Source organism: Metopolophium dirhodum, chromosome 1, assembly GCF_019925205.1.
Source record: "Metopolophium dirhodum isolate CAU chromosome 1, ASM1992520v1, whole genome shotgun sequence".
Lineage (NCBI taxonomy): Eukaryota > Metazoa > Arthropoda > Insecta > Hemiptera > Aphididae > Metopolophium > Metopolophium dirhodum.
In genome coordinates, this window is record NC_083560.1 from 23,592,851 (window position 1) to 23,615,146 (window position 22,296).

At 29.0% G+C, this 22,296-nt stretch overlaps 3 protein-coding genes and 1 pseudogene across 3 annotated transcripts; 3 read left to right on the forward strand and 1 right to left on the reverse strand.

Moving 5' to 3' along the window:
* Window positions 1-1,115: 1,115 nt before the first annotated feature.
* On the forward strand, window positions 1,116-2,011 carry LOC132940494 (uncharacterized). The gene is made up of 2 exons (XM_061008142.1): window positions 1,116-1,879; window positions 1,958-2,011. Exon 1 carries the CDS (start codon window positions 1,123-1,125, stop codon window positions 1,876-1,878), a length of 756 nt encoding a protein of 251 aa, XP_060864125.1. The 5' UTR covers window positions 1,116-1,122; the 3' UTR covers window position 1,879; window positions 1,958-2,011.
* Window positions 2,012-4,900: 2,889 nt separating this feature from the next.
* LOC132934535 (uncharacterized) lies at window positions 4,901-12,600 on the reverse strand. The gene is made up of 2 exons (XM_061000853.1): window positions 11,990-12,600; window positions 4,901-4,997 (listed from the first exon to the last, which is right to left on the reverse strand). Exons 1-2 carry the CDS (start codon window positions 12,598-12,600, stop codon window positions 4,901-4,903), a joined length of 708 nt encoding a protein of 235 aa, XP_060856836.1.
* Window positions 12,601-16,302: 3,702 nt separating this feature from the next.
* Window positions 16,303-17,639, forward strand: LOC132933578 (signal peptidase complex subunit 1-like). Its single transcript, XM_060999846.1, is given in 5 exon segments — window positions 16,303-16,338; window positions 16,751-16,810; window positions 16,883-16,969; window positions 17,500-17,563; window positions 17,566-17,639. Coding segments are annotated over 5 exon segments (321 nt in total).
* Window positions 17,640-17,880: 241 nt separating this feature from the next.
* Window positions 17,881-19,057, forward strand: LOC132934544 (uncharacterized; annotated as a pseudogene).
* The last annotated feature ends 3,239 nt before the right edge of the window (window positions 19,058-22,296 follow it).

Consider the following 22,296-nt stretch of genomic DNA (forward strand, 5'->3'; position numbering starts at 1 on the left):
TTGTCGTCATTTTCAATACATTTTCAATACAATTTTATGTATTTTTTGTGTTTTCACTTTTTTTTGTTAGATTATACAGGTTTAATCTATGGTTATGTCGGGCTTTGTTGGTTGTGACTCGTGACGGCTTATTTGACCGTCGTCGTCGGCGGTAACTGGAAAAACCATTTAATTAGTAGATAGCGCGGTCTTACGCTATAACATGACTACGGGAAGTATTTTTAGGCTTGCAGTCAATAACAAGATAAGAATAACGACTTGACTGTTATACAATGATAAAATGTTGGGACAAATGCATGTTTCAATTTATAATAGTTCAGTATCGCACTGTATTTCGCTAACACCGCACAGTACACACTATTTTGTATTTTTTTTTCTAATTTGTTCGTCAAAATGCCGAAAAGTAAGCCATCGATGAAGAACGTATTAAACAAATATGTCGATGAGTTTGGGGAAAACATATTTTCGAGTGACGGTTCAGTTTTATTTTGCAAGTTATGTGAAACTCGAGTATCTGCTGAAAGAAGATACATAGTTACACAACACTTAAAAACCAATAAACACACCCGTTCCGTAAATCGTCATCAAAACGCAACAACCTCAAAAATACAGCAACAAGTAACGTTATACTCAAAAAAATGTACATTTTCGAAAGATCTTTGCAAGGCATTGTTATCTGCAAATATTCCTTTAAATAAAGTTAACAACAAGGATTTCTGTTTGTTTATGGAAAAATATACCAACAAAGAAATTCCCGATGAAAGCACTTTGCGTAAAAATTACGTGAATGATATTTATGTAGAAACTATGAACAAAATCAGATCTAATATTGTCGGACACAAAATATGGGTTTCAGTGGATGAAACAACCGACGTTCAAGGTAGATACATAGCCAACGTCATTATAGGTACATTGGAAGTCAACAAACCTGGTCAAGTTTATCTTTTAAACTCAGAAATGCTCGAGAAGACAAATTATTCGACAATCACAAAAGTCTTTGATCAATCCATGTTTCTTCTTTGGCCTGATGGTATACGCCATGATGATGTATTGTTATTCCTTAGTGATGCGGCGCCGTACATGGTCAAAGCAGGAAAAACAATTGGCGCGCTTTATTCTAAAATGGTCCATGTTACATGCCTAGCACATGGTGTACATAGAGTTGCTGAAGAAATAAGAGGACGATTTACCAAAGTTGACAAATTAATTTCTAAGGTAAAACAAATATTTTTGAAATGCCCGGCTCGTGTATTTTTTTTTAAAAATAGAGCCCCGAATGTACCATTACCTCCTGAGCCTATTATTACTCGTTGGGGTACATGGCTAAGAGCTGCCTCTTATTACTGTACCTATTTTCAAGAAATAAAAAATATCGTACTAGAGCTCAATCAAAACGATGCTATTTCAATTAAAGAAGCTCAAAAAATATTGAATAATCCGTCGTTGGAAACGGATTTAGTATATATTCATACAAACTTTGGATATTTACCTGACACAATAGAAAAATTGGAAAATCAAGGACTTCCATTAGCAACAAGCATTGAAATAGTCAGAAATGTTAGTGAAAAATTAAATTCAGTATCAGGAAACACCGGCATGTTAATTAATGAAAAGTTTAAAAACGTCCTGGCGAAAAATAAAGGTTTTGAATTTATTCAACAAATATCTAATATATTGATCGATGAAACAACTGTAATAGAAGGATTACCAGAAGAATTATCTATTCAAGACTTCATTTATTTTAAATATGCACCAATAACCTCGGTCGACGTCGAGCGCAGTTTTTCAATCTACAAGAATTTGTTGTCTTCTAATCGAAGGTCTTTCGAGTTTGAGAACCTGAAGAAGTCGTTTATAGTACAGTGCAATAATTTTTAAGGTAAGGTAAAGTTTTTTTAAAAAAAAAATAAAAATAGTTTAAATAAAAAGTTTTAAATTTTGATAAAATTATTTATAGGTCCCTGAAAAAATAAGAAGACCGGACAATTTACCAGATTTTTAATGACAACTGACGAGAGTTTGAATTTGAATCTTTTTATTATCTACTCGTTTAAAACCTACCTAATAAAACTTTTTAATATTACTTAATAAAATGACTTAATCCATTTCATAAAATAATTTTTTAATATATTTTTTAAATTTTTTTGGAACAAAATATTTTTTTATTGCAATTTTTAAGTGCAATTTTGGGTTTTTTTCACAGCAATAATGCAATCAATTTTATAACATTTTTAGTGCAACAACATCCGAGCCCTAGTTATGACTATGCAATTGACGTATTATATATTATTTTTCCAGAGACGGTCTTACAGTCGAAGATGCTTTGAATATTTTAGATGATTTTGACGATTTGGATGCAGCAAATATATACATTGAACCTCCTGACCCAAATGAAATAACCGATGAAGATTCTGGTGACGAAGATGGAGGATTTGTTGATATTTTATGTGGCCGGCAATTACAAGCATCTGTGGAAATCGAGCTTACAAATGGACAACGAGTGGGCGATTTTCTAATAAATGATGAAGAATCTATTGCTGACCCTCAGTTCACACATCAAGAATTTACATTTCCAACTATTGAACAGCCACAATGGACTCGAGGTAATCTATAATTCAATGGTACTTTTCCAAAACCTAATTATTCGTTTTATTCTGGAATGTCACCCACTCATATTTTTGAGCTATTTTTTGATGACGAAGTAATTAAGTTGCTCATAACTGAATCATTGAACTATGCAGTTTATAAAGGTTTTACAAATACTAATTTGTCTACAGACGAAATAAAATGTTTTATTGGTATATTGATTTTGTCTGGCTATAATACATTGCCTGGACGTCGCTTTTATTGGGATAGTTCTCCTGATATGCAAAATATAATTGTACGGGATTGTATGCGCCGCGATAGATTTGAAGAAATTTGTCGTATACTGCATTGTGCAGATAACTCTAATATAAACTCTGATAAATATTATAAGTTAAAGCCTTTAAAAAATCTTTTAAAAAATCGTTTTTTAAAACACTTTGTTACTGAACAAGAACTAAATTATGACGAGAGCATGATTATATATTTTGGACGGCATTCTTGTAAGCAGTTCATTAGAGGAAAGCCAATACGGTTTGGATTTAAAGCATGGTGTATAAATACAGCTTCAGGTTACCTTGTTAATTTTGATTTTTATCAGGGTAATAATCCGAATACAACCCCTGAAATTCAATTATACTTTGGCAAATGCACTGCTCCGTTTTACGAAATGCTGAAAGAATTTCCAACCGAAAAAATGAATTTACCATATACATTTTTTTTTGATAATTTATTTACTAACCAAACACTTTTACGTTTTTTGTCGGCAAATGGTTACAATGGTACGGGGACGATACGTATTAATCGATTACCAAAAAATATAAAACTTACAGAAAAAACAGCTTGGAAAAAAAAAAGATAGAGGAACTTTTGAATATATATTGGACAAAAATAATGGCATTCATTATTCAAGATGGTTAGACAATTATGTCATAACAGTAGCTTCTACGTGTTTTGGAAGTATACCTACATCAGGAGTCAAACGATTTTCCAGAAAAGAAAAAAAAACCATAATTGTTCAGCGACCTCTTTGTATTGGTCAATATAATCAATTTATGGGTGGTACTGATTTAATGGACGAGAATGTAAACAGATATAGAATTGGTTTACGTGGAAAGAAATGGTGGTGGTGTTTGTTTACTTGGCTTATCGATGTATCAATACAAAATGCTTGGATCCTTCACAAAAAATCTGGTGGCAATCTATCTCAACTTGAATTCAGACGTGATATCGTGAAAACATATTTGATTACCTACAGAAATTTGCCAAAACGACCAGGACCTTCAGCTAAAATCCCTGATGCTGCACGGTATAATGGGAGAGATCATTTAATAATACCAGTTGCCAATGGTATGAGGAGAAGATGTGGGGCCGACAATTGTACGTCCAAAGGACGTACACAGTGTTTAAAATGCAATATTGGATTATGTGTAATGTGCTTTGCTTCATATCATAGTAAATAGTATTATAATTGATGATTAATGTTTTATTTTAATATTTTATTGCGCTATGCATATATATATAAGATATTGTTTTTATTAAAATTAAAAAAAATTTGGTGAAAAAAATAAAATAGTTATTATTTCAAAACAATATTTTAATGAAAAAAAAAAATTGGGTAATAGCCGAGTGTACCCATATGGTGACACGCAAAATCTCAAACTTGGCGTATGTAAAATTTTTTTTTGTTTTCTTACATTAATGTATGATATATGTACCTACTTATGGCGAAAAAAGTACAAAAATAAAAAAATAAGAATTCTCGGCGCTGATGGGTTAATGCTAATTAGATATTAAATGTGGTGGCCTATTAACGATTACTCAACTAAACACACAGAAGTCAATGTTACTTCTTGACAATGTTTCCATGGACAAGATATTGGTGTTAGGCTGTACAATTCTATAGTACTTCGTTAATTCTTCAGATTTATTTGTTTCTCCATCAATCACATACAATAAACCATCTGATTCGACTACTCCTAAATAAAAATATTATTCAAATTCAATATTTTTTTACAGAGATTAATAATTTAAAAGAATGAATATTATTTTATTCACAAGGTATGTATCGAGAAATATATTAGCAATAACAGACCATACTCCATCATTTGTCTACAGGCCTCAATGTTGTTAAGAAATGTTGATCCATCGCTAACACTGATAGCATACATAACACATTCCAAAAATTCTATAATATTAACACCTTCATAACATACAGAAAGTTCTTCAACTGGGAAGTTCATGTGTGGGATCATAAAATTAAATGATTTAAAATATTAACTTTATACAAACGATTATTGAGTATAACCACCGCAAATCACTTTGTAGTAATACTAGCTACCCATTTTTGAACACTAACATCAAAAACCTCTACACCGAATGGTATTTGGAATGGCAAAATGCTGAACTGACTTCTGTAAAAGAAATTGAAAAGCTTCTAATACAAAATCATTAACTAAATTATAAATAATATCAAAAAATATATGAGTTCGTAATGAATGAATATTTATAAAAATAACATTTACATATAGGATTATTTTTCAGAAGTGGTACTTGAACTAAGTTATTTACTAAACATCAAGGTGTTGATGCTAATACTGGCTAGTACATATGTTCCATTAATACATTTTTCTACAATCCAAAACATGTTTTACCCATTTAATAACACATTCAAAGGCCTACAACAAGAAATAAATATAATTAAAATAAAATATAATAAAATATACCTAATTGAATCAATTGTTTGAGAAACCCTACTAAAAATATGGAATCACGTTCCATTGTAGGTTTGGATTTTTCATATGTAGATCTACATATTTGAAGAGAATCTGAATCAAATTGTATAGTTTCAATATTTTGATAATATACTGTACTAGTTACATAAGTATTTATTTATTGATAATTATATTTGTTATAGACAGGTACACTTTAGTTAAATTTTATTTAACTTACTATTTGTTATTCATATCTACACAGGATTGATTTTATTGCTAATTGTTTGAAATATAAATTTTTTTATAGGTACCATGGTGGCTTTGTAATTAATAAAAGATTTAATACTTAAAACTTAATGATTAACATTAACTGTTATAGCTATATCTGTAAAGCCTAGTTTCCGCCAACTGTGTAATATCTATAATGATCCCCATTACACCCATATCCACATATTTATGTTATTTTATAAAACACACAATTCCAGTATAGTCACTTTAAGTTGCAACTGTACATATAAAATTATATTATATGAATTAATGTACATGCTAGGAGAGTTGATTATCCTTACAACAATAAAATACAAGTACTTCAACAACTTAATTCTTATTTTGTTAGCTTACTTTTTCCTCAAATCGAGCAGGAAGGTCATTATAGGAAATAATCTCAACACATTTTTCACATTATAATGATAAGAAATCATCACCTTTAACCATTTCTCTGAAAATATTAATCATTATTAATTATATATATCAATAGGTATGTAAATAATTAAGTTCTATACTATATATCATACAAAAACTGTTTATTGATGAGTGCTTCAGAACTTAAGAGATCTCCGTACCATAATGTAAGTTGGCAAACGATTTTATAGAAAGATAATATTAAGTATCCATTTGTGTTAGTAAAATCTCTGCACATATACCACTTAGATAGTCCAACTGTAAACCATTTGCAGATGGTAATAATAATTAATTTAAATAATTTTGATAAAAGTCTATAAAAATTTAAATAATTATTGATATCTGTACATTTTCATTGGTGACCATTATTTTTCCGGTCCTTATAATATTGATTCACACTCAGTTGCCAATCCAATAAAGTATGAATTTCTAAAAACAAAAATTATATAATTAATATGTTATTAATATTTATTTTACAAGCAAATAAAATCTATTTCAACATATTTACCTAGATTCTTTGTCTTATGGTGTGAGGTTGTATTGAGAATATAACATGTATTCGTTCAGATCTATTAGTTCTTTAAAAATTAAAAATGATAATTCATTACTTTTAGATTCTGAGCGAAGCGATGAATTTATTGATTTTACAATGATGTGTGTTTTTTTTTTATTTTTTATTTTTTCACCTTTTAGGACAGTAAAAGTGCTTGGATTTTCTTCAACAGTAACTTTTCTGATAGGAAAGTGAATCTAGTTGAAACTTTGGGGGGTCAAAAGTAAAAATTTCCCAGTAGTTAGCGATATGAAAATCAAAAGAAAAATTAAGGAAAAATGGGAATTTTTACGCAAAATCTGTTTTCAAGAAAATCGATTTTGGTTTTCGCTGTAACTCTAAAACAAATGATCGTAGGGATATGAAATTTTGACTGAATGTTTATATTAGCATTTTCTATACACCATAAAATTTTGAAAATATTTTGACTCTTTTTGAGCTGTTTACAGACATTGTCAGTTTTCAATTTTTTTAGTTTTTTTTTCTATAAATATCAATAAAATTTTATTTGTTGGGTAAAAATGCGTGAAAATTTAATATAAGGCTCCTTATATATCGTTCTAATAACAGTTGAAAAATACTAAAAATACATATGCACAATTTTTTTTTATAAGCATTTAAAGTTCAAATTTTGACAACATTTATCAAATTTATAATTTATTAATTATTTTGTAGTTAAAATTGTATAAAATGTTTAATTTTTATGGCTAAGGATTGAAAATTTAAAACAAGGTTCCACGTAAATAGGTTATATATAAATTACTTTATTCACAATAATATCATCAAATATACTTGGTAATATCATAGGCTGACTGACCGTTTCCGCTCAGAATCGTTTTTCTTATACAATGATATTATATCATTGAATTCAAATTTAACACCATCCATTACAGTGACCCACTTGTAACCTACTGTACAGCAGAGCGACATCCACTTATCCACCTTTTTTAATATTATAAATGTATAAATAAGTAAATTTTAGTATTAAAAAAAGTAACCTACATAGATACCTAATGTATATTTAATTAAAACTAAATTTGGCATAAGAAAATAAATTATGCATATTATTGATATGGTTTGTAGAAAGCAGTTGTGTATATGGGATAATTGTAAAATATAATTTAAAAAAATTACTTTCAAAAATAATAAACTTAAGAATATAACCAATTTATTGAATTAATAGTTAGGTCTTTGTTTTATTTACATCATATTGTTATTGGCCTTACCATTATTATGACAGTTTAAATTGTATACAATGTTGGTATTATTAACATAACATATTAAATATAATATTTATTGTTCAAATCTCATTAAATAATAATATAAAAAAAAACATAATATTAGGTAGGTACATTAGATAAGTTATTTATATTTTTAATATAGTTGCTTATTTATACACTTTATGTATTTATTTTCAATTTTCATACATAAGTAATCTTGTTATATTTTAATTTTAAACATACAGTTATATTCATAACATTTTAATAAAATTGTTTAAAAAAAAATTTAGGTGTAAGTATGATACTATTATATTAGTATATCAACAACAAAGGTTTGTTTTGCTATAGACTAATAGCACAGAACAATATAGAAGCGACATTCCATCACTTGATCAAGTTCTTGTTTCTTGTAGGTACCTACACATTTTTCTCTTCAATACAAAAAATAAAATACACGTTTAAAATCGTAATAATTGAAAATGTTAATTACTGACTAGGTAATGTTGAACAAATGAGCAATATTCACTTTCACGAGTCATATACATTATAAACAACTATTGATAATTGTATAATGTTATCACAAACGTAATACTGCAGCTTATATGCTACCGTAGGTAAGTTTGTAACCGGCGATTTTCAGTTTGCCACCATTTCTGTGTTGTACCAAGTCGATAATTTTTATACGAATGCCTGCTGAGTGGTAAATCGGGCGCCAGATTCACTGGCACAACTAAAAAAGGAATAGGTTCAAACATATTTAAACTTGTAAAGAAATTTTTTAGAAATCATATTGTTTTTAGCGAAATTTGATTTTCAAATGAAAGATCACTTGGATACCGTAATACAGAAGAGCCGTAAAACCCACGAAAGTAAAGGAAGAGGATCTTCAGTAAGGTACACTTGCCAGTTGCCTCCAATCTCCCAACAAATAGTGGACCGGTAAAAAAGTATTTTCCCGGGCTGGTCCGAAATTCCAATCCGTCCCTGGCGATGTACAAACTTACCACGTCAAATAATAGCCAGTGCTCGAATTAGGAATTATTAAGTATAGGACCTCCACCCAACGATTTAATAACTGCATCCCAAGTGCAAAATGATTTGAGACAGAACAGTGAGGCCCCGAAACGGTGGGGATGAGTTCCTAAATTTCGAATACAACATTTCAGATTAGTTATATAATTTTAGCCTTATTATCTTCCAAATATCATTGTAATATTTAACTATATAAGTGAATGAGGATTTTTATATTTTTCCAAATTGTCCCCAATTTAATATCATTCGTTCTAGCACTTAAAAAATACTTTTTTTGATATTATTATAATTCCCATTTTTATAAAATAATACATAGGTACAATAAGTACATATTTCAGTAGGAAATAAAACAAATTATAAATATAAGTGATAATATCTTAATTCAGACGCATATTATGTCAATAAATTGTCAACACGTTAGTCCATAGAAATAATAGAAAAATATTTATGTTGTGTTGCATAACAAATTATTGAACAATTTATTAAATTTAATCGATCAATCGTGGGCTACTAAATTTTGTTTAAGTGACCATTAACTCACTATTGAATCATTAAATGTTTAGTGCAACCCGGGTAAAACATTGAAAATTCACTAGGTACAATTAATCATTCACAACATTATAAATCCACTCCACAATTATTTAGTTTTTGCTGTCCCCCGTCCAGATAAAAAAAAATAGTTGAAGTATACCAAAAAAAATCAATAAAAATAGTAGAGCTCCATTTTGCCATGCGACATGTAGGCATGCTTTTAAATATTATTTGTACAAACAGCCAACTGCTACCAGCGGTGGACCACCGGTCAGAGTTCTAATATGTTGCAGGCATCTGGCATAGTCCACCACGTAACAATTACTTAATTACGAGAAGAAATAACAAGATCATCGGCTAAGACTGTTTTTTTCTTCCAAAAGTACCAGGGCTCGTCTATCACCGCATTCATACTAAAAAATGACAACAAAAAAATTATCATTTATTTGGCGGTTTTAATATTATTATTGCTATACCGACGTATCTAATGACAATATTTAAAAACAAATTTTATATTAATTTTAATAGCTATACGTAATATGTCTTATTCTTATACCTATTCATACTGACCTACGGTACGCCAGTATATACTTGTAGATCAGGGATGGGCAACTCAATGTTACTAAAGGGCCAATTTTAAATTTGCAAAAATCTAACGGGACAGAGAACATAGAAAGCAAAAAAAACTACTTAATGTTAACTATACCCTATATAATATTAAAACTACCTAATGTTAACTATTATAATATAATATTATTTACATTTAATAGTTCAATTGGTACTAGATAAGAATTTATTTCTACGTTTTACATTAAACATTATATCAATTTTAATAATTTTATAAGTATATTAAAATAAAATACAGAAAAATCTTAAAATTTTATATTTTTATAAATTAAATTGAAATTTAGCACGGGTTAATGAAAAATGGTATGGGGGCCGGATACTTATAAAATAGATTATAAGTGAATAATGCTAAGAATATAATTTATGAACTAACTTTATATTATATTCATAATTTATTTATAGGTACGATTTGGTTTTGAAAAGAACTAGTTCAACATATCATATAGCTAATTAAGCTATAAAACAAATTGCAATCAAGTATACTGTATACCAATCATTTTAACACTAATTATTTCTTCACACGATTCAACTCATAAAATTAATATTCAATTAGAGTTGTGGTTAGAAGTGTCATAATTTAAAACGCTCTACAGTACACAGTTATTGAGTTATATAATATGCTTTCTGGAGGTGTATTGACGTATTGTTGACTGTAGTACCTAGTGTGTAAATAAATTAATTAAGTAGTTCAGAACCAAGAAGACAAGATAATAATTAAATATTTCGTAGCTGATTCCACGTTTTTTATGTAGAAAGTCGATTTTAAGTAGACTTGACGACGAATTTAAATCTGTTTTCAGAATTCTTATCGCTTCAATAGATCAATTGGAATGTTTGCAAAAAACGCGTCTAAAATACTATGTCGCGCGTGTGTTCGACAAAAACAGAAAATCATGGTATCGAATCCCCTTAAATTTGAATTCAATGATATTATTGTATACGAAATACGATTCTGAGCTAATAGGTCAGTCAGTCTATGATATTACTAAATATATTAAATGATATTATTGTGAATAAAGTAATTTATATATAACCTATTAACGTGGAACCTTGTTTTAAATTTTCAATCCTTAGCTATATAAGTTTTAACTACAAAATAATAATTAAATTTTAAGTTTCGTCAAATTTCTCAAAATTCAAACTTTAAATGTTTATAAAAAAAAAATTGTGCCTATGTATTTTCCAACTGATATTATAATAATATACAAGGAGCATTGCATTAAATTTTCACGTTCTTTTACCCAACAAATAAAATTTTATTGATTTTTATAGAACTAAAAATTGATTATGTCCGTAAACCGCTTATAACAAGTTAACATAATTTACAAGTTAACACAATATTTTTACTCAACAAATAAAGTTTATGACATTCATAGAAAAAAAGAGTATTAAAGTTGGAAACTAAAAATGTTCCTTAACAGTTCAAAACAAATCAAATTATTTTGAAAATGTTATCGTGTATAGAAAATGCAAATATTAACAACCAGTGAAAATGTCATGCATATAGGTACGTTCATTTGTTTTAGAGTTACACCAAAAACCAAAATCGATTTTGTGAGTGTGGGAGCTGTTAATTTCATATTATATTATATTGATCACTATAATATTTTGTGGAATGTAGTATATTATATACGGCAAGAGTTGAAATTATAGCGGAAACAGCGGATGTGGATAGTAAAATTATTATAATAAATTGGCCGAACTCACACAATTAGGGCGGCGGCGCGGGTTGGCGCCGCGACGGTGCACATCTAGGGCGGTGTTGGTGAGTTGCGGCCCGATCCCTAAATAACGTACGAATTGCGGCCCGTGTTTATGAAACAGACGTGCGAGTTGCGGCCCATGTTTATAAAACAGACGTATGAGTTGCGGCCACATTTTACATTTTATTTAAATTTGTTTTTTTTTGTAAAAATGGCAAAAATGGCAAAATGTATGGTAATTTATGGTAAAATTAGTTTTAATATTTATGTAAAATATGTAAAAATGTAAAAAATATTTATTGGTTGGGCAAAAACTTAAAACTTAATGATTTGACGAAATCAAACTGCTCTATTTCTTTTTGTGCTAGCTTTGTCATCTGTTGTCTTATAAATGCTTCTTTTTCACATATTTTCTTCGTTTTTATTCCATTGCTTCTACATTTGATATACGTTTCTGATTGAATTTCTACTAACACATCAATAAAATTATAGATGTTAGGATGACTAGAGTAGAACGATGAATTTAGGTGTGAATGAAAACTTTCACAGCCGTTAGTGGTACGGTTACAGCTAGCAGAGAACTGTGCCCAAATATTTGGGGGAAACATAGCATCCGGGGATATATAGTTTTCGAAAACATAGTCGGTAAATTGTACAACCCGATCATCTTTAGCGGGCAGTATTGCTAAAAAGTCATCCGTGAAACAATCAATGACGTTGTCAGAGTCCAAAAATGGCAAACCAAAAAAAAATTTTAAAAAATAACTTTCATCTGTATTTGTGTTATACATTTTCGTGAGTCCTAAACTTTGAATTTTCCTCCACCAACTTTGCCCTAGGTGAAATCGACATCCACTTATTTTAGCATTAGGGAAGACTTCCGCTACAGCACTGTGGATAGCTTGTTCAAAATCTATAACAACTTCAGTAGGAGAGCACGTTAGACCAATGGACATGGAATGGCAAATTAAATGTTGAAATGCACACTTGTACGTGGTATTACACTTGTCGGGTAGTAAAAAAAACACTAGAGGTAAATATACATCATTTTTTAGGCCATGGATGGTAAAAAGTTGATAAAAGTGTTTAGGGCAGCTTTTGAAAGTTCCATCTACGTAAAATTTATTTACATCGCACAGCACTTTTATGTTTTGTATAGTAGAAAAACCAATTATACAATTTTCTTTGTCGTTGATAAACAAAAATGGCTCACCTATATTAGTTTTGATATTCATAGACTCTAAAGCAGCATGTAATTCTTTAATGCATTTTGGCAGAGGGGGGTGTACAAATGAACGGGCACGATGAACATTGTGTCTAATTAATGATAAATCATTCGTTGTCAAAGTCGATATATCGCCTTTCTTCAATATTATGAACGAATTAATTTTGAAGGTTTGCAAGAAATGTCTTCTATGGCTTTTCTTTTCAGAGAATTACTTAATATTTGCCTATTCAGGACTTTTTCGTCGTTTTTATTGTGGTTATGATTAGTATTACTGTCAACTATTTTATTTAAAGGAGATAATTTTAAAAAGCACTTACAACTTTTGACACTGCAAGGCCACCTCTGTACATCGTGTTTTAGTGTTTTGTGGAAACGAAATTTGTAGCCTTCGTAGAGAATAATTGGTTTTGATTTTTCACTATTTACGAACTCCATAACGCACTTATAATAAACTGTATAACACACTCAAGTGGTGAACAGACTAATATGTACACAGTAATATTTTTCGTTTGAACTATTGACGTTATGGTATCTACTTTAGATAAGATACTGCCGATACTGCCGGCACAAAATTGAAAATAAATAAATTTCCCGGGCCGCAATTAACTTATTGATAAAATATGACCGGGCCGCAATTCACCGATCTTCAACACGTAAATGATATGTCGGGCCGCAACTCACCTATAGCCATCTAGGGTGCTTAGCACCGGATAAGATAAGAAATTAGCGACCCATACAAGTAAATATTTAATTTTTCATTATACCATAACTGATTAAACATTATGCTGTGATCTTGAGACCATAATATATATAATATTTAATTTAATATTATTAATGAACTGCGCGCAGATACAGCGATGATTTACCAGCGGGCTCGAAGAAAATATTCTAAAAAGTGCAATAATTTCGTCATTTAAATCAGTGTTTCTTAAACATTTTTAGACCTCGGAACACCAAACAATAATATTTTTTTATGCGGAACCCTAAAGAAAATTATCTACACAAAACATAGATAGCGATAATCGGCAATTAACATTTTTTGTTCACGGAACACAGTTTAAGAAAAACTGGTTTAAACTCGTCGGTTTGTGGCCCTTTAAAAAGATCACATCACAACCGTCAGACTGTTTGTGTAATATTATAATATAACTCACAGACAATATAGTTTATGCGTTTCGACATCGATGTCGCGGCGAATGGTCGCATCTATATCGTTCCAGTTTTATGAAAAGCGTGCGCGTCGGCTCCAGCAGTAGATTTCGTGGATTAATTCAACGAGCGTGTTTATCCGATAAAACTTTGTTTTAAGGAAAAATATTGAATTAGTGGTAAGTGATCTAAACAGTTGGAGAGAACCCTGCATGACACTAACATATGTATTACAGTATTAAATAATAAATAAAATTGTAAAACACATTTAGTTTTCTAATAACCAAGTATAGATATATTACGAAACAAGTACAAAAACAAATATTATGTAACATAATAATAACGGTTAATCAAACATAATATGGAATGTAGACCGTGCCATCAGTGGCGGTCAAGTTGGAGTCGAGCGAGTCACCGGAAGCGGGACGGGAGTCACCTGAAGTGAGTCCGACGTCACCGAAATCTGGTCGGACATCACCAGAAGAGGTTCCGACGTCACTGAAAGTGGATTGGAACTTGGATGTCATCGGAAGCCGGTAGGACGTCGCCGTATTGTCCTTCGACGTCGCCGAATTCTTCCGCGACGGCAGCTCGCTGCACATGGGACTGGTTATTATCTGTGACCACCATGATGTTTCAGTTATTTATTTGTAAAAAATTATGAATATGTATGCCGGACATCGCACACTTGTCCCGAAACTACATGGAGGAAAATATAAGTGGTAATACGGTGGATACCATGTGACCTACCTGAGGTGGTGTTAAAAATATCCATTTTTATATATGTATATATATCTAAGGTTGTGACACTATCATTGCATCTTATTCGGAGTTATATACTCGATAATATGTCAGTTCGAACGATGAACTTAAAAGTAGAATAAAAAATGTTATACTATATACACGTGTTGTAGCGTAAGCCTCTGTAAAGTGTGTTAAAAAACAAAAAATTAAAAAAATATTGATTAGAACAAAAGTTATTTCATTTGTCGGTTGTTACAACCTGTATTTTATGTATATAAGAGGGTAGACGAGAGTATTTTTTTTCAAAATCAAGAGAACGTGCGATCTTCAACGTCGGCTTACGGGTTTTATTGTATGCATTTTATTTAGTCCAATTCGGAACCGATGGCGCTCTCTGTCGGCGAACATTTGATGTTTGCTCTATACCAGCGGTCACCAAATTGCGGTCCGTGAGCCGAATACGGCCCTTGGACAAATTTTATCCGGGCCGCAGATAACGAACAAAAAGTAAAAACCGATAACAAAGTACATAGTTATTTATTTGATTTGCCACCAGACAGTATCTGTTTATTAAGTTTTCAATATTAAACGTTATTATGAGACTTCACATAAATCAATTGCCGAAAAATGTCCAGTAATTTGTGAACTTCATAAATCAAAAATTGAGAACCTGCATGTATAATATTAAGTGCACGAATCATACACCAAATTTCATGCAATTAGTTGAGAGCAATTTTATTTATATTATAATTATTATAAATTTGTATTTTATTTTATTTTAATTAATTTAATTAATTTAATTAGTAAATTATTATTTTATTTCCACTAGGTCACTATGTTATTTTTCAATTATAATATAATATTATGTTAAGAATAACTTTGGATTTTGATGACCCCCGAAAATTTTCAAAATTCCCAATGTGGCCCTCCAATGACGGGCCACATGACGGTACTGTCAGTGCTTGCGCGACTTATAAACTAATGGACAGCGCATAGAGAGAGAAATTGCGAGACGGGTTAGTTGAGAGAGAAAGGATAGGTTTCAGCTGTTACAGTGTGCCATCACATATAGTCCAAAACATGTTTTTTCTCTCTCATATGCTCATCTTTTTTGTTTTCTTTCTCAGTTATGTCGTCTGGATTACGAAGGGAAAGGCAGTGACGCAGTGCGGGAAGCGCTGTCCATTAGATTTTAGGTCTTTGGGGCGCGATTAACAACTACCAAGAACTAGAGCGCGCGACGACGGCCCACTCGCACTACGGCCCAGCTGAATATGGCCCAACTTTGGTTGGTAAAACTGAATCAAGGCATCGCGCACTTGTACTGAAATTGAAAAAAAAATGCTTATCTGAATTACTTGATACACAGATTACTGATTGTAAGTTATTATTTAACAATTTATTTAGAGTAAAATTATTAACATTTCTATGATTATAATATATTAACAAGAACTGTTTGTGGGTTATCAAAATATTTTCTTGAGAACTGAGAATTGTAATATATTAAAGTATATTATTTTATTTGTGAGTTCCCATAATGTTCGATAATTTATCAATTTGGAAATGGCATATGGTAAGAATCAAGATTCTAAAATTGTTTAGTATTAGGATCATGGCATATTTTAAAGATTTTTTAGAAGTGCGCATATATTTGATTTGATGCACCATCTCTACCCACAATAGTGATCACAATCCCTCCCACCAAATTTATAAATTACAGCAACGCAAAATATGTTCAAGCATATTAAAGTAAGCCCTGATTTTTCTAAAGATTCTTCTAATATTTTATTGAAACCAAGATTATTTTCAAATACATATATTTTGTGATGAAGTATTCGTTAAGTACTTAATAGATTTTATATTCCTGGCATTTGTGCACTGTGAAATTATAAATATAAATCAACTTTTTGTTAGGTACCTACCTGTATTAAATTCTTGAATTCAAGTTAAATATAACTGTTTAGTGATGAATATATTTTTTTTAGGACTTGGTAGGACAAAAACATGCGGAATATTTGTATAGAACTATTATTACTATGTGTGGGGTAAGTTTTTATTATACTTACAAATTAAAATGTTATGAATATTAATATTTTATTTGTTTGTATATTTGACAGATTGTTGGTTTTATTTTGGGATATTTTAAAGAGCAATTTTCAATCACAATTGGTCTAACATTAATTGGAAGTTTTGTTTCTGCTTTAGTAAGTGAATTAATTGATACATATTATTAATATATGATGATAACAATTGAAAAACCAATAATTCAGTAAAAAAATTTATGAAAGTGAAGTATATTTATTTATTTATTTAAGTTTTAAACTGGCTAGACCCAATTGCATACATAATAATAATAATAATAATAATAATAATAATAATAATAACAACAGTCGATCGTCACAGTAATATTATAGTTTTAGTATTGGTGACCCAAACCTCTTGTTTAACTGTATTTAGTTATTCAACCTTAAAATTTCATATTTTATATTATATACATGATAAATGGTTATCATGCATATCAAATTATCAAATAATGTAATATTTAATAATTTATACAGTGTCTGTCAGATGGTGGTGTTGGTGTTATTTGGTTTGAAACTAATGACATACTATCATTTTTAAATTTTTTATTTACAATTGTAAAAAAATAATTAATAATTAAAAATATAGTGAACCACTTTTATAACAATAACTAAAAACTATAAATACTTAATTTCTTCAAAAAAAATTTCAGCTGACAATTCCACCTTGGCCTATTTATGCTCGTAATCCACTCAAATGGCAAAAAGTAAAGAAAGTTAGAAAGTTAAGAATAACTTAACCTACGATGAGTATAAAGAAGATAAAAAGAAAGAAAAAAAGAAGACAAAGTGAATTAGTTTATAGAATTTTTTTTTAATACATTGTTTTTCCTATTATATTATATAATTTAAATCAATTATTTGAAATAAATTTATGCTACATATATGTTGTATTACAAGAATTTATAATTACATTAAATATTATGATTATGGCAGGAACTTAAACCTCTTAAAAAACAAGAAAAATACTTCAAAAAATGGGGGGAAATAAGTAACCACTCTACTGTAAGGCAGTTATTGTGCCTACCTTGTCAATGTGTCAGTTAGTCACTGTAATTTATATGATAAATCATTGCATATTAAAAAACGATTCTAAGCGAAGACAGTCTATGAGCCAAGAGCTTATACTAATAAGTATATTTTTATATTGCTATTAGTAATAAATTAGATTTGATTCATTTTTACCAAAAACATTGTGTTTGAAAATGTTATTGTGGTATAAAATGTGATAAAATACACCAAAAGTTTTATGCACTCCCAAACAGTTATAAATGTTGGTTAAGTATTTTTAAAACACGAGAAGAAATCTTGTGACCTGCCTTACCTTAAATTGTTATTATTTGCTATAAATCTTTTCTAACTTTAATTCTTTATTTTTATACAGGGTGCGAATACAAACATTTTCAATATGAAACTGGTAAAATATATTTGGAAAACTGTTACAAAACAATGATGTGGCAACTTAAGATCCATAACTATACTATCTGCAGTGTTGTTAACTCTTAATTTAGTCGTTATATTTGGTAAGTATACAGGATAATTTTAAATAATTTTAAAATCTGCAATAGTGTTTAATTACTTTCCATAAGAAGTAATTGCTACCAATTACAAAACAACCGACCCAGATCCAACAACAACATTTTGTACTATTCAACAATTTTCCATCATATACAAAAGTGAATGTTTGCGGAAAGTTACATGACTGTACAAAAATATCCAGTCCTATCTTTTGGTGCTTTTGATGGAAATTGAATAGAAGAAATTGATAAATATTTTTTTTTTTGAAGAAACAGACTGTATTGAATGTTCATCAAGAAGAAAACACATAGTCAATGCAAAATCTCATGTATTGATTGAGCTTTTGTCACTTCCAAAAGGTAAAATAAATTATCTTCATACTACAATTATTATAAATTACTAAAATTCTTAAAAATAGATTGATTTATTAACTTGTATTTTGTAGAACTTGAAGCATCTACAAGTTCTAGAGACATTACTGAAATCTGTAATGTTCAACAAAATTATGCAAAAATAGTTTTTTGGAACTTGGAGGAAATTCCAAAAATATTAATAATACGAAGAAATACCAAAGAATAGTCAATAGTATGGTGAGATAAAAATCAGTGGGAAGTGCATGACGACCTCAAAGATATAGCTACAAATCCCCATGGAAATAAACAAAATGCAGAATTTTTAATATACACTATGTAAAGTTTTTGATAAATTTTATTTATTTTTTTATAAGTTTATTACCTACTATTAAAACATTATAGCACATAAATTCGATATAAAAAAAAAACAGAACTAGACCAAAATTTGACAGTTGCATGATGGCATTAAATGGAAGTTGAGAAAAAGTTGGCTATCTAAAGAAGAATAATCAAAAAGAAAAAATAAAAAAAAAAACAATTCTGTGCTTAGATAGAGAATGATAGTCAAATAATGAATATAGGTATAAAGAAAAAAAAATTTTAAAAACGTATTATCATTTATGTTCTAGATTCTAGTTTATAATAATTTAGTACATAATACAAGACTTGAGTTAAATTAAGAACCAATAGAAGTGTTATAGGTGGTAAATTATGAAAATAGAGTAGGATAAAATATTTGAATTTTGTGCTCCACCTTCTATGAAACAATGGGCTGCCGTTTGATAATTGTACAAAATAAATTACATAATACTGTACGGTTAAAAATTGAATTTTGTGAAAAATAACTGATCCGAGTGCTGGGATAACATATTTCGGAGGGATTCAAGGGTACAAAATTTAATTTAAACAAAATACCTCTTTAAAGTACCGTCTTGATCCAATTATCTAAAAGATAAGGTTCTTTATGTTGAAATTGAAGCACTCTTTCTGGTAGAAATTTTGTATAGGTACAGGATAAAAAAATAAAATAAACACCATTGTAAAACCACTAAGTGAAAATGTTCCAAAATTATAATTTTCGATTTCATAGAGTATGATTAGAAATATACATATATATGGTACACATTAACAATTGTACCTACATGATAAAGTTTGTGGCAATAATTGACGATTAATTTTTTTTGTTAAAAGTCATTTTCATAGATGTATAGGCGGTATATAAAGGCGTAGTCATCGCCTTTGTTCGATAACTGAACAATAATAATATTATGACTTTCGAGACTGTCTGTGGTATGAATATGTTTTATAATTTAGACAGTTCACAGTTTATTAAATGTTTATGTTGTGTTTATTACATATGCATGTTCAAATTTAATTATTAGTTTAAAATCTAAATTAAATTAGTTTCTTACTTATTCTTAATATAATAAACACTTATTCAGTTATTCCGAAAATAACTATTTTGTAACAATTAAATTTAAAAAAATTATTATTAAAAATTAGTTCTAATTGATTACGTTTTGTATGTTAGGAAAGTATAGGAAAATGTGAGTCTACCCAAGAAAAAAAATCAAAATCCTGAGTGTGCCCTTGTACATCAAATAAATTCAATATTTAACTACCTATACATGATAAATCAATATTAACTATTAATATTTAATTTAAATTGAATATTAACATTTAATTTTCAATGAATACAAAGTTAAAATTAAACAATTAATATAAAGATCAAGTTAATATTTGATTTTCAAACTTTAATAAGTATTTATCTTATTAAGTTAAATAAATGTTAAATATTAAAACTTATACAATTTAAAATACGTATTAACATTTAAATATGTTATCTTTTAAATTAATTAATTCTTATTCAATATTTAAATTTAACATAAAAATAGCGACATTATAACCTAGCCACATTATGATACGTTCGTGTAATTATTATTAAAAATTATAAAAATTATTTTAATACAAGACAAAATGTATATTTTTTTGATGACAATTGTTTCCTTTAAAAAAATATACGTTTAAAGAAGTCCAACAATGGAAACAAAAGATGATAGGCAAAAAGAATAAGTAGTAGATTTACTATACAAAATTGAACTCATTATACAGTATACTCAGTACAAATCCAAGAATTGAGCCAAAACTGACAAATGCATACCACACGACTAACCTAAACTAACAGTTGAATAATAATAAAAAAAAAATATATTTATATTTAAGAATGGGGTTTTGTAGCCAACTCGATAGTCAGTGCACAAACATGACGTTGACTAATAATTAGTATCAATATGTACAGAAAATAATATTATAATTAAGATTGAGTTCAATATTTAAATAAACCAACTCAACATGGCATATCATGTTTATTTAAATATTATTTCAATGAAGTTTAATTTGTATATTGTATTTGTTATATTGTAAAGTATGTAATAATAAAAGTGAATACAAGGGACATGAGTCAAAGTCCCTAAAGTGGGCAAGTGTACCTTCGGTAAATAATTATAGCCTACTGCCAAACAAAAAAAAAAATAATAATTACACCTATAGGTAGTCCTGTATACAATGTAATCAATCATACTTGAAACACGGTGATTCAGTGAATTTAATACGAATTAGTCGTTATTTGGTTATTGAACTTATTTAATTCAAATAAATAAATAATATATTTTTGATTTCATTGCCTGAGAAAGCTCTTGATTTGCAATCGGTGATATCAACTATTTACCATGATGCAGCCATAAACAATGCTCCATAGCCACCACTCACAGCAAAAACATTTTTGGAGACAGACTTGGCATCGTAAAAAATACACTGTATTCTACTACTGTATAGTTAGATATAACCAGACCTTATATTTGAAGCGATGGTACAAAATAATATATTCAGTGCATAATATTATAATTTAAGTACGTACCTACATGGAGATTATTTCTCACCTGAGATTCCTGTTAATAACAAAGGCAAGCGACCGTTTACATCACTTCAAGGGCCTAAAAACAATGGCGTAAAATATGTGAGAAATCACTATGAAAGCATACACGTTCTTCAAATAAATTAGTCCGCACCATCTCTAAAATCAATATATTAAATTAAAAATATAAACAATAACAAAAATGTTACACCAATAGCGGCTATAGGTTGGAAGAGTAGGTAGCGAAGTCAAATCGGTTTGGCGGTGTGATTTCTGAGTTTCCAATCACGATTACAAAATCGATTACCTATTAATTGAACTTTATAAGCTTTTGATATTTTTGAATATTTAGCTGTTTTTTATATATAATTATGACAAATTCCCAAAGGCATGTAAAATAATAGATGTTTAGCAATGGTTTTCAATTTTAATAACTTTGGATTAAAGTTATACTTAAAGAAATCTAAATATATTAAAAAAACACAAAAATAAAATTGTTCAATAGCTTTCTTTTTTCTGTGAATGTCAATAAAATTTTATTTGTTTGGTAAAATGGCTGAAAATTTAATACAAGGCTCTCAATATATTGTTACAATGATATTATTTGAAAAGTATTTAAAATCCATAATCACAATTTTTTTATAAGTATTTAAACTTCAGATATT